The sequence below is a fragment of the Eucyclogobius newberryi genome, unplaced genomic scaffold (assembly GCF_026437365.1).
Source record: "Eucyclogobius newberryi isolate DKJ021-1_F unplaced genomic scaffold, fEucNew1.0.hap1 SCAF_8, whole genome shotgun sequence".
Taxonomy (NCBI): domain Eukaryota; kingdom Metazoa; phylum Chordata; class Actinopteri; order Gobiiformes; family Gobiidae; genus Eucyclogobius; species Eucyclogobius newberryi.
In genome coordinates this window covers 475148-487503 of record NW_027316500.1, presented here as the reverse complement: position 1 = coordinate 487503, position 12356 = coordinate 475148, and the positions used below count along the sequence as shown (strand labels likewise).

Below are 12356 nucleotides of genomic sequence, written 5' to 3'. Positions count from 1 at the left end.
CACAATTTCATTATCAATTTGCACTTACCTTATGTTAATAATGCTGTCAGTGAATCTTTGAATGGCAACTTTGATGAAGACTGGGTTGACGTTTCGTTTCTGAAGCTGCTGAAAGAGTATGTCAACGTGTGGCAGGATTTTGTGAAACAGTTAAGGAAAAAATAAAAGTGCAGTCCCCCAGCATCCTCACAAAGCCTGCTTCTTCTCTCACAGTCACAGCATTGAACTTCCCTGAATCCCGGATCGTCTCAAAACACTTCAGACGGTCATCTTTGTGCTCATAAACAGTGTTTACTGAGCGACTGTGAAAGTTCCAACTCGTTGCAGAGGCTTTAGGAAGTCTGAGGGCTACCACATTACCAAGTACGCTCGTTCGTTTTGCCGACCTTGAAAAAAAACACAACATTTTGCTATTTTGGGTATCTTAGATGTCGCTTGTTGCATAATACGATTGAGTTGGTGTGCGTGCGCAGTTTGATAAATGTCTTTTACTTTACGCTGAACTACTACAGAGGCACCCTGCATAACACTTGCTCCGTCATAAGCTTGGGTGATAAATTTGCAAGTGTGATGCATCATTAGAAAGCTTAGGCCTTCTAGTTTCTGCAGATGTGCATATGAACACTGTCAGGGCTTCAGAACTTACACTAAAGAAGCCCAAATATAAACAAAACATCCTTTTTTTAGCCTCGCCTGAATATTGTCAATTTGTAATGGTCCTGAGCATGACATACTTCATTGTGTGCTCATGCTGTTCACTGTACATGATGTTTATCTTGTTGACAACGACTGTGTAAAGTTTCAGATCTCTGGGAATAGGCATTTTGGTGCTGTTGACCTTTTTGTATCAAAAAGTATATTCGGAACAAGTGATCCAAATATGTGCCAAACTGTTTTATTACAATTTTAGCTCCTCTATGATCATAAAACGATGTTTTGTAGGCCACTAATACCTATTATAACTGCTAAAAACAATGTATGTGAAAATGTGTAAATATGAGTTTACCCATGAATTTCCCATATAGAGGTGAAAAAAAAAAATATATATATATATATATATATATATATATATATATATATATATATATAATATTTTCATTTTATTTTTGTATTGGTATAATAATACATATATCGAACAAAATGTGCGTCCAAAAGGCTAATAAAATCAGAAAACGTTATGCGTAAAATCTAGTCGCCTCATGCCCAAAAATCTGTCTCTTTACAGCCGTTACGCACGTGAATACAGAGGATTCTGTGTGTGGGACCCCTAAGTCCCGCCCCGCATTCTAAAGCTATTCTTATTGGCTAGAATAATATGTCAATCAAAGTCTGCTAAGTCACTGCTAACGTCAGCTATGTGGCTAAAAACAAGTTAGCTTCCCGCGTCGGAAGCAGCGCATTTTTTTCCTCCGGAAGCTGTAGAGAACAAACCCGTGGACAGAAAAAATTGATGGTCTCCTTCTGTAGGTAACAGTCTGAAGAAAAGATCGATGCCAAACACCATCTTATAAGTCAAACAGGTAATTTGTTATGGACGGAGAAATGCGCCGGACGAGCCTTAATCCTGAATATCGTCAGAGAAGAAAGCTTTGTTTACTTGACAATATCTCGAAATCGGATAACTTCAGGAAAAATACAAGTGGATATTGTTTTTCAAGTACAAGAGTACAAGAATTTACAGATTGAAAGCCGTTTCGTCCATCATAAACAGCAAACAGGTAGGACATGCGTTTGTAAAAGTTGAGACTTTCTCACAAACTATTGGGAATTGCTTCTTGGCGCATATTATTCAATGACATATTCGTTTTGTTGAGAAAATAACCTTTAAAATTATGTATGGCTTGCTGGTATTGACCATGGAAATAAAAGTGATGATGTAAGAGAATATTTGAGATATGGAAAATGCGCACCGGCGCGCAGGTGGATGGTAACAGGTTAATATTACGCTGAGAATGACAGTACAGGTATTTGCAGAGGATATGACCCTAATGATTGTATAAGTACTTCAGGGAGCTGGACTTCCTGGGAGATCCTGATCCTCCATTTGGTGGACAGTGGGGTCCACTGGCAGGTCCAAGAAACCCTCATCTTCTTCTTCCTCCTGAACATCAAGCTCATCCACGAGCTGAGCAGTCTGCTCTGAATCTGGGTGCATGTCCTGCAGTGCCTGTCCAGTCTGGATGTACAAGTACTGCACCCCAATAAGCTCTCCAGTTAACAGTAAAAGTGTATTTAATGTATTTTAATAAAGTGACTTAATTGAATATTGTTTTTCTTTTTCATTCTATAATTACCAGACATCTCCCTTTGTTTCCTCCCCTGTTTTAATGTACAGGGCAACACCTGCAGGATCCTGGATGCATTTAACATGCTTGCGCTGGACCCGCCAGATGTGCTCCATACGTTCCTGGTCAAACAGGGGAACTCCCATGGAGTCTCTCCCTTTTGGTCCCATCAGCGCCTGTAGCAGCTTCTCCAGCAGCTCAAGTGTGCAGCTCTCTCTTCTGGTCCTCCTCTTGCAGTGAGAGGCCAACTCATCCACTGACAAGAGGTTCTTGATCTCTGCATCACTCTTGTAGGGATGACCTGCTAGTAGAAGCTGCTGCCTTTTGGCATGCATCAACAAAGCTAAATCAGCTGCATCCCACTCAAATATGCACGACGATAGACGTGACATAAATTGTGGGTACAGCTGATGTGCATTTGTTGAGCACGCCTGGGCCAGCCGACGCATGAAGTGCCAGATATCGAGACGGATGGCTGTATTTGGCCACCCGCTGAATCTGGCTTGCAGCTTTGTTGTCCCTGCCTCAACGCAGCACCCACAGTCAACATAAAGTGCTAGCGGTGGATTCACACCAGCCTGCCTGTAGCGCCTGATCAAGCCTGCCACCATCATGTCTAGTCCAGCTCCCTCTTGAGCAGTATGGACACTGATCAGGATCTGGCCATGCTCATTGCCCACAGACGTAACCCAGGCTGCTGTACCCCTGGCCGCTCCTGAAAGTTTCTTTGTGATCTGGAATAAAAAGGAAAGAAAATAGAAGTATACTGACAGTGTAGCTCTTGTACTGTATATCAAATTAAAACTACTGTTAACCTTCTTTGTGGAATCCATCTTTAGGATTGAGCCATAAATGGATGTTATTCTGGCTCTGAAGTCATCCAACCTGGTCAAAATATCCTGGCTATAGACAGATAGGAGCCACTTGCAACTGGGTACCACAGCAGGCTCTGGGGGATCCTGGAAGATGATGGGAATCAGTCCAGGCTGACTTTGAAAGTGGAGGCACTCCTCAGTGTAGTGTGACACTCTGTCCAGCCACTCTTCACTGTGACCCTCCTTCAGCAGTTTAAGCAGCCGTGTTGGACTGTTTCCCAGCCCTCTCTGACGCAAAAGTCGGATGACCCAGATGTCACAAGCAAACCTAATTTATAGAATATTATTTGTGATTACATGTTCTGTCAGCAAGTACATGTGCAAATACCTACTTCCGTGTTAGGATGACCCTAAACTGGGATCTATGGCCATGATCCAGCTGTGAGAGGACAGTTTGGCTCCAAGATACGTGGCTGGCTCTACACTTGGTGCAGGTGAGGGTTTCTGTCACCACGTTGTAGATCCGGTCCACATCCAAAACCCTCCGTGCCCTCTTGTGCAGCCCTGCACCTGTGAGTTGGTGTCCTCCACAGGCAGAGTTGGGACAGACCAGTTTCACCTTCCACAGCTTGAAAGGCATCCAGACAAGGAGTGGATGGGCAAAGAAGTGGTCTGGTGTTGGAGGCTGGTGGAAAACATTGCTTGGCAGTGGAGGAAAATACCAGAGCTCCAGGTGGTCATGGAGCTCTGGCTTGCCTCTGGGGCCCTCTCTGAAAAGAGTCTTATTAAGCCATTTGTGGTCTTCAGGTGGCAAACCCTCAGACCACAAGCGAGGGACTAGGGGCGTTGCCAGGTGTGCCTCAAAGCTGGCAATCTAAAAAAAAAACATACATTTAATTTGATAAAAAACATAATTTAAATGGTTTTATTGTAATAACGATTATTATTAACTTGTACTTACTCGGGCAGCAACAATGGGTCCAGTATCAGGTGCAGCGGATTCAAGATGGTCTCCTTCAGGGTGTCCTGCCTGTTAAATACTGTAAGGTTAACAAAAGCCATGTGTAACATACATGTAATAAGATTCACTATTTTACTTACAGAAACAGCCGTGTTGGGGGAAACCTTAGCTGCAGCATTGACCTGTAAAATAGTAAGTGTGATGGGTATAATATATATTATTAAGTAATTGTATGCATTCATTTTTAAAACGTCGCACCTCCACTGGATATGGCCTTTTTCTTGCAAAGCTGAGGTTGGGCTTGACAGCCTCACTCTGGCTCCCACCAAATCTGGGCTTCGTGAAGTGAAAGGATGTTTGCATGTTAATATGAACATGCTCAACAGGTGATATATGAAATGCTGTATTACTAGTCACTAACCATTGTCAGGTTCGGGTTAGGCCGTCTCTCTGCTGCTAAAAAAGAGGAGCTTGAGGGGATGTAAGGAGATGAACGTAGCACAGGGAGAGCTGGCTTCATGGAGGAGATGGCACTGGGCTGTGAGGAGGTGCTGGGCTGTGAGGAGGTGCTGGGCTGTGAGGAGGAGGTGACAGTAATAGTAGTAGTAGTAGTAGTAGTAGTAGTAATTTCTTTCACCTTCGGAATGTGAAAACCACACAAACATGATGTCTTCACGCCAAACAAAGACATCTGTCCTCGAGCCTGCATTGGACATTTGTCAATCTGTATAAGAAATAAATACCAATGATTTTAAATGACACACAAGGGTAATGTGATGGTATATATCAGATTAATCTCACGCTTACCCTCTGATACAGCTCAAACCATTTCTTCTGCCGAGGAGCTGGTCTGTTGCCTTCACCTGTAGGCCAGGTATGGTTCTCGCAAAACTCTTGAGACTTGTGACCCACTTGTCATGGTCACCGTCTGTCTGGTGATGTATAGTTTGTCTTGTTTTACTCAGTGTTTCTGTTTCTGTCCCTCTTCGTTTCCCCCCCTCCCTTCTTGTTCTCCTCCCTGGTTACCGCCCCTTTGTCTCTCAGGCTCCTCACACCTGTGTGTGGGTTCACAGCTGTATCTGATTGTTAATCACTGGGTGTAGTATATTAGTGTGTGTGTTCTTTGTCTCAGGGCGAGATTGTCTGTGTTGCCCTGTTAGTCCCAGCATTCGAGCGCTTTGATTCTGATTCCCATTTTTGACTTTTGAGTCTGATTCCTGCCTACTCCTCATGATTTCTGTTTGCCGTCGTCAACCCTGGACCGTCCTGAGACAACACTTTTCGCCTATCCCCTGATAACGCTGTCTTGCCTGTGTACCGAACTTGGAACGGACCTGACTACGCCTCTCCTCTGCCCTCAGACATCGCGGTTGCTGGCGCTGCCCACTGCTGGAAGAATCTTTTGTTTGTCGTACTCTTAATCAAGAGATTTAGTTTTTTTCTGTTCCATTATCATTAAAGACTGTTTATTCATCGCCTGTTTCCAGCCCCGTAAATTGGCTCCGTTCTGCCGTTTGTGACACCACTCAGTCGGACATAGGCTCTTTTTTGAAGACATTGTCTTTACAGAAGAAAAGCTTTGATTAGTAGCATGTTAGTCTATATGCTTGAATGTTAATGTCTACATCACAAACATAGTTGTGGAGAGAAACTATTCCTCATAGCAAGTTTTTATAAATGAACAAAAAAAGACTGTTCGTTTACATTTACAAAATACATTTTAAGTCTTACCTATCGCTGTAGTATCGCCCCCAGCTTGTGTATTGTGCTCGTCTGCGCGTGCTAGTGAAAAAGTACCCGTCTCAACATTTCTCCGCGATGATTGGTCAAATGTTCAAGAGGGGAAAACCTTCGCGAAGCAAATTGGCCGCAAATGTTCGAGCTTTGCAACAAGCTGCATCACCATTGGTAACAAATGAGGGCTATCTTATCTGATCCTGGCCGGGGTCTACAGGTTGAGAGGCGAGGCGTGCGAGAGCCTCTAGAACCCGGAGACCGGGCGCTCGATATTCCGCGCCACCATGCCCCTGAAGACGTTTCGCACCTACTCCAGCGCTCTCCGCTTCGACGATCGCGAGACCAGAGAGGCGAGGCGCTCCTCGTCTTCTGGAGCAGGAGGAGGAGGAGACAAGTTGGCGCCCATCAGGGAGCTGGGGGACTTGTGGTGCGACCGACTGCCGCTCATGTACGACCCCGGACCCGAGGTCACCGTGGACAAGTGGCTGGTTCCGTATAGAGGTGTTTTTATTTTTTTAATAAAATAAAAAAAATCTTAATTTTGTTTTTCTTCATAATTTTTTTTAAATTTGAAATAATAAGGAAAACGAAAACAATTGTGTCCTTACAATGAAGACATAAGAGTAAAACAGGCGTGCGCAATTGCGACATCTGCAGGTCAGGCTAGGGAGATGGCATTACTTATTGCATTACTGCAAGGTTATGATTGTCCTCCCACTTGTGAAAGAGGGGGACATTCAAGGGTGATATCGATTAAAGAATTGTTCACGATTTCAAACATGACACACTGCATAAGTGTGGGTATGTATTTTAAGAGTAGATTGGGGCACCAGCCGTATTATCGGCATTTAACAATTCTATGATCAAATATCTAAGTTTATTAATTAATTGGGTGACTGCAGATGTTTCTGCAGGCACCATATGTTCTTGTGTTTTTATTATTGGGTGACTGCAGATATTTCTGCAGGCACCATATGTTCTTGTGTTTTTATTATTGGGTGACTGCAGATATTTCTGCAGGCACCATATGTTCTTGTGTTTTTTTATTATTGGCAGTCACCATCTTTAATTTCTTAATCTTTCCATCTTAATCCCTGTTTTCGGTTGTTTCCACAGTTCAAACCTTTTCAAATGTTTCAAAACTTTTTAAAGTTTTCAAACCCTTTCCAATGTATGATCCGTGCTTTTCAAATTTTGTGTTGTTAGGTTTTGTACTTTTTGAAGTATTTACAAAAGTATTTTTTTCCATTGACTTACATGGGGCCATTATTAAAGTTCAATTTTTTTAAGTTTTTGTAGTTGGATTTTAACAAAAAAAAACATTGTCAAATGAAGGTTTTGGCGGTTCAAGTCCCTCAGAGTGCTACTATGGGCTATTACAGTGACGCAGTTAAAGTACGTGGAGTATTTCCTTCAAAATAAAAGCCCGGCAAAACTACGCATTTGGGTTTTAACAGTAAAAACACTGTCAAATGAAGGTTATAGGGGTTTCAGTCCCTCAGAGTGCTACTATGGGCTATTGTAGTGTTATGGCCCGTTCACACCGCAGACGCCTATTCGCGCGTTATGGCGAAGTTGGACGCCTGTATGTATGAAGACAAACGCAAATAAGCCGCGTTCTCGACGCAGCGGAGCAGAGCCGAAAATAATAAGCAGACGCGTGTTCGCGCATGCGTAGTGGAGGTGTTGTCACTCTGGCTTCTCTAATGGCGGATCAAAGTTGAGAAAGTGCCTTTTGCGTATTTGCTTTTCAAAGCCCAAAAACGACGCTCGGCGGCGTGTCTGGATCCACCAGTGATCCGAGTTGAGTCAATACCATAATTTGCTTCAAGACTGGATAAATCTCGCTCTCAGCTGTAGTTTCGTCTGTCCCGGGTCCTGACTTGTTTTCCCGCATTGGTGCGCGGATATGTACCAGGACAACAATAACTACCGACGCCTGTCCATCTGTCCATCAGGTCAGTACACAAATAATCATGTCTGAGCGCAATAATAAAGTGTATCTGCTGTGTATGTGCTGTGTATGTGCTGTGTATGTGCTGTGTATGTGCTGTGTATGTGCTGTGTATCTGCTGTGTATCTGCTGTGTATGTGCTTGTGGTTGTGTATAAAACCAATGAAAAGTACATAGATAGTAAAAATCAAACATAGTTTTCATAGCGTTAATATTTTGTTATAGTGCACCATTTTAAATTTGACTGTGGTATATTTAATGAAAGTACACGTAAACTAAATTTAGGCTATATAGTTATTTGTTTGTTTTATTATTCAGATCTTTTGCCACTGGGGATTTGTACAGGACAATCACCAACAGAGGACTGGACGTCCACAACAGAGGACTGGACGTCCACAACAGAGGACTGGACGTCCACAACAGAGGACTGGACGTCCACAACACAGAGAAGTGTTATTGATAAAGTGTTTTTCATATTTATAGCAAAGACCACATGTTCACTCAAGATTGAGCCCAAATGTCTGGTTGTTTACACAGAATGAGATAAAGTTAAATTAATAAAACAATGAGAAGCTTCTCAACTCTTGAGTTCTCTGTTCTCTTTACTTGCACCCACTTGTGCATTGTAACACTGAAATTTCCCCACTGTGAGGACTAATAAAGGATTATCTCAACTTGTCCTTGTTTGTTTTTGTTTATGATCTTAAATTGTGGTAAATTAAATAAGTACATCTTTAAATAGCCACTGATTTTCCCACAAACTACCCAGTATTATATATATGAAAAAGATGCATGTAAACAGGACACACATTTTATAATATAAAATAATTTATTTTGTGGAAAAATAGAACAGTAAATAACTATATATATATATAAAACGGGTCAAAATGAGAAAAAACACCAAAATGAGTAAATCGAAATAATTCCCCATCATCACTGCACTGTTTCCCCCCAGATTACACAGCAGTGAATTTTAGAGACCTTCACTTAAATATTTCAAATCAGCACGTGTGGTGATTCAGTGCAAGCTCCCAGTCCCGCATTACCTTTGAACCTTGCAGCACTTATAAAATTCAAACAATATTATTTCATCCATCCACACTACCTGCAGGAAGGTGAGACAAAGTGGCCCATTCAGGTGGCCTGGGTTCAACTCCTGGCATGGGAACATCGTGGTCAGCCTTTTGGAAGACTTGAATCCACAGTATGAATAAGACACGCTGTGGGTTGTTAAGAGAGACATAGAAAAATCCCATCCATTTAGGATGCAGCGTGCAATATGCAGTAATCAACCTTTAGCTGTTCGATGCAACGTAGCAGCGGTTGTACTTGAAAGCATCCCTTCACAGGGACTGGAACTCAAATCTAGCTCCTAAGAGCACTTATCCAGATTTTCTGGAGCGGGACAACACAAACTCAGAGCTGCTTGATAGTGCTTCCAAACCCCATTAAAAAAGCCTGTATTAAAGATCAAGACGTGGCTCTATTTGGCTGAACCAAAAGAAAAATACAAATCCCGAGCTATGTGCTTCTCTCCATTACATGCAGAACCAAGCACATTTAGATATTAAAAATGCTTGCTTAAAAGCTGGTGACCCAACTATGCACTGTACCTTAACCTCTCAAACATCAATGAGGCTTATGTTACAATTCAATCTGTTACACTTGATCTTTATATTTCTCATATGGTCTAGGGGTTAGAATTTCTAGTTCTCGCCGAGGCAGCCTGGGCGACATTCCCAACTTCCAGTATGGGTATGTCTCGCCAAACCTGAGCTTAGAATGCTTAGTAAAACATGCTGTCTCCATGAATTCATGGAGAGTTAAATCTGGCAATGTAATTGCGCTAGTTTCAGATAATAATGTGGATAATTTCAAAAAGTCTAAATGTGTATTGTTGTTGTGGTCGAGAGGTTAAGGCGATGGACTTGAAATCCATTGGGATTCCTGTCAGCAACGTGTGTTTAGCAGCACAGATTTTGAGGTTTCGTTCTATTCTATAAACCAGCATGTTTGCTGATGTTTAATTTGGGAGCCTTTCTTTAAGAACGAGGGCATGTATGAAATCCTTGGTTCAATCCCCTGCATCTCCATTCAATATTCTGTTGATGGCACAAAGTGAAAAGTGTTGACTCCAAGTCTTGCTTGGACAAAAATCATGACAGGCAAGAGATGGTTATGTAGCTCAGTGTTAGAGCACAGTCTTTCGTAGCAAGATCCCAGTTCCACATTTCTTTAAATTTAGATTTCATATTTTGAAGCAATTTGAGTCTATTAGACGTATACAGCCCCATGGGCATTACGCACTGGCCTCTTGAACCAAGGATTGTGGTTTTGAGTCCCCTGATCATAGGCATTCAGCAGAGTGGCGCAGCGGAAGCGTGCTGGGCCCATAACCCAGAGGTCGATGGATCGAAACCATCCTCTGCTAGAATTTTTTTACTTGCATTATTGGGATTGTCAATCCAAATTGACCAAGCTAGTCAGTAATGTGTTGGATGATGGAAGCCGATCTTCAGCGCAAGCTCCCAGTTCCACATTTGCTTAGAATCTAGCAGCACATTTCTTTTATCCATCCTACATTGTTATTTCTTTTTTGGGGAAAAGGATAGCTGAGTAGTGAAAGAAGATGTAGGTCAAAAAAGACCCATGATTAGACATTTTGAAGCAATTTGAGTCTATTATGGGTACATAACCCCATAAGTAATATGCACAGGATACTAGCCTCCAAAATCCAGGATTGTGGATTTCAGGTCCACGGTCTAATAGGCTGAGCCACAAGGAAAATACAAATCACTAGACTTGTTGCACGTGGAATGGGCTTATATCTATTACATACAGAACTGTTCCTTAACTCTCAAGCATCAATGAAGCCTTCTTTACCATTAAATCAGCTCTTACCTTCTCAAATCCTTCCCATATCGTCTAGCAGTAAGGATTCCTGGCTCTCATCCAGGTGGCCCGGGTTCAACTCCCGGTATGGGAATATCTAGTCTGTCCTGCTGGAACACTTGTAGCTGGATTATGTACAAGACTCGCAGTGGTTACGAGTACATTCAAGCTGGACAGAGGTGAAGAGAGGCATAGAAACATGGTATCAATTTGGGCGCAGCGTGTAAAAGTTTGTAATCAACCTTTAGCTTTTCTATGCATCTATAGACTAGCAGGTTGGTTGGTGTTTCTTTTTGGAGCATTTCTAGACAAAGTGGGTCAGCGGTAGAGCGCATACTTTGCTTAATTTGGGATCAGTCATGTTTTCCAGCAATTCTTGACTGGACAAGCATATCTTGATTTTTCTATTGGTCTCACGCTTTCACTGTAATTTTCCAAAGATGCAGTATTGTGGTGGCAAGGTGGTCAAGCTGATGGGCAAGAAATCCATTGGCATTGCTTCATATTTCTTAGAACCCTGCTGGAAACATACCTTTCTCTTCCCCCTGACCAGCAAAGGATGCCACCTGCTTAACAGTACTTGATTTGTAAATATATAGGTACAGGAACACTTGTGGACTGGGTGATCAGGCCAAAAAAGTTACTGAAACACACAAAAAGTGACGCACATGTAAGTAAAGTAACAATGGGACAAACCTTTGTGTCATAACAAGTCAAATTGGAATTTAAAAAAAAAAAAAAAAAAAATTGAATTGAATTGAATTGTCTATCTCTATTGTTTGTTGTGAACACAATATGAGCTCAACAGATGAAGCTTTTATTTCAGTATGCAAGAGGGTCACAGTTAAGTCATGGAGCTTTAAAGCACCAACAGCATGCTCAAAGTCAATGAGAGTTTGCATGAAACACACAGCTGGTTTCTCTGGGGATCGAACCCAGGACCTTCTGCGTGTAAAGCAGATGTGATGACCTCTACACAATGAAACCACAGAGCATGTGCCTGCATCCTACATGGCTGCTCTCTTTGATTTGCCCTGTTGAGTAAATCTACTATTTGTTTTGCAAGTCCTTTGTGTAACTGTCTTTCACATAGCTCAAATTGGAGCTACATTATAAAGGTGCAGAACTACACGAACGTTGATCAAGACTAGGTAATCAGGATCTACTTTTATTTATTAGCCAAAATATGAAAATCATAGTCCACGGTGGCAAAGGCTGTTAGTGCTCTTGCCTCCCAAGACGGAGATCATGGGTTTGATTCCCGGACCAGACCAACATCACATGATCTCTCTGGGTGGAGTCTGCATGTTCTCCCCGTGTTACCGTGGGTTCTCTCCGGGTTCTCCGGCTTCCTCCCATTGTCCAAAGACATGCCTGTGTTAGGTAAAGATTGGTAAGTCTAAATTGGCCCTAGTGAATGAATGTGAGAGTGAACTGTCTGTAATGTCTATGTCTCTGTGTCAGCCCTGCGACAAGTTGGCCACTGTCAAGGGTGTACCCCGCGTAAGGCCCAAAGTCACTGGGATAGGCTCCAGTCACCCGCGACCCCGAAAGGGAACAAGCGGTAGAAAATGGATGGATGAAAATCATAAGCAATTTTAAAAATAATTGCACTATTAAATGCACACAGACATAATAAATGAGGGCAAGGGTAGACACGACTTGGATCAAAATGTTACCTTAGCAAAAAGTAGCTGTATAGAAATGAACTC

The 12356-nt window shown here is 42.3% G+C and overlaps 1 protein-coding gene, 3 non-coding genes and 1 pseudogene across 4 annotated transcripts; 3 read left to right on the top strand and 2 right to left on the bottom strand.

Moving 5' to 3' along the window:
* Positions 1–2005: 2005 nt before the first annotated feature.
* On the bottom strand, positions 2006–4424 carry LOC140351446 (uncharacterized). The gene is made up of 6 exons (XM_072437284.1): positions 4320–4424; positions 4062–4130; positions 3493–3974; positions 3101–3428; positions 2300–3019; positions 2006–2191 (listed from the first exon to the last, which is right to left on the bottom strand). Exons 1-6 carry the CDS (start codon positions 4422–4424, stop codon positions 2006–2008), a joined length of 1890 nt encoding a protein of 629 aa, XP_072293385.1.
* A 1455-nt stretch (positions 4425–5879) lies between these two features.
* Positions 5880–12356, top strand: part of LOC140351445 (piggyBac transposable element-derived protein 4-like) — a 255983-nt pseudogene continuing 249506 nt past the window's right edge.
* On the top strand, positions 10112–10183 carry trnam-cau (transfer RNA methionine (anticodon CAU)). The gene has a single exon. It is a non-coding gene; the product is annotated as a tRNA-Met (tRNA).
* On the top strand, positions 10667–10738 carry trnae-cuc (transfer RNA glutamic acid (anticodon CUC)). Its single transcript has one exon. It is a non-coding gene; the product is annotated as a tRNA-Glu (tRNA).
* trnav-uac (transfer RNA valine (anticodon UAC)) lies at positions 11559–11631 on the bottom strand. Its single transcript has one exon. It is a non-coding gene; the product is annotated as a tRNA-Val (tRNA).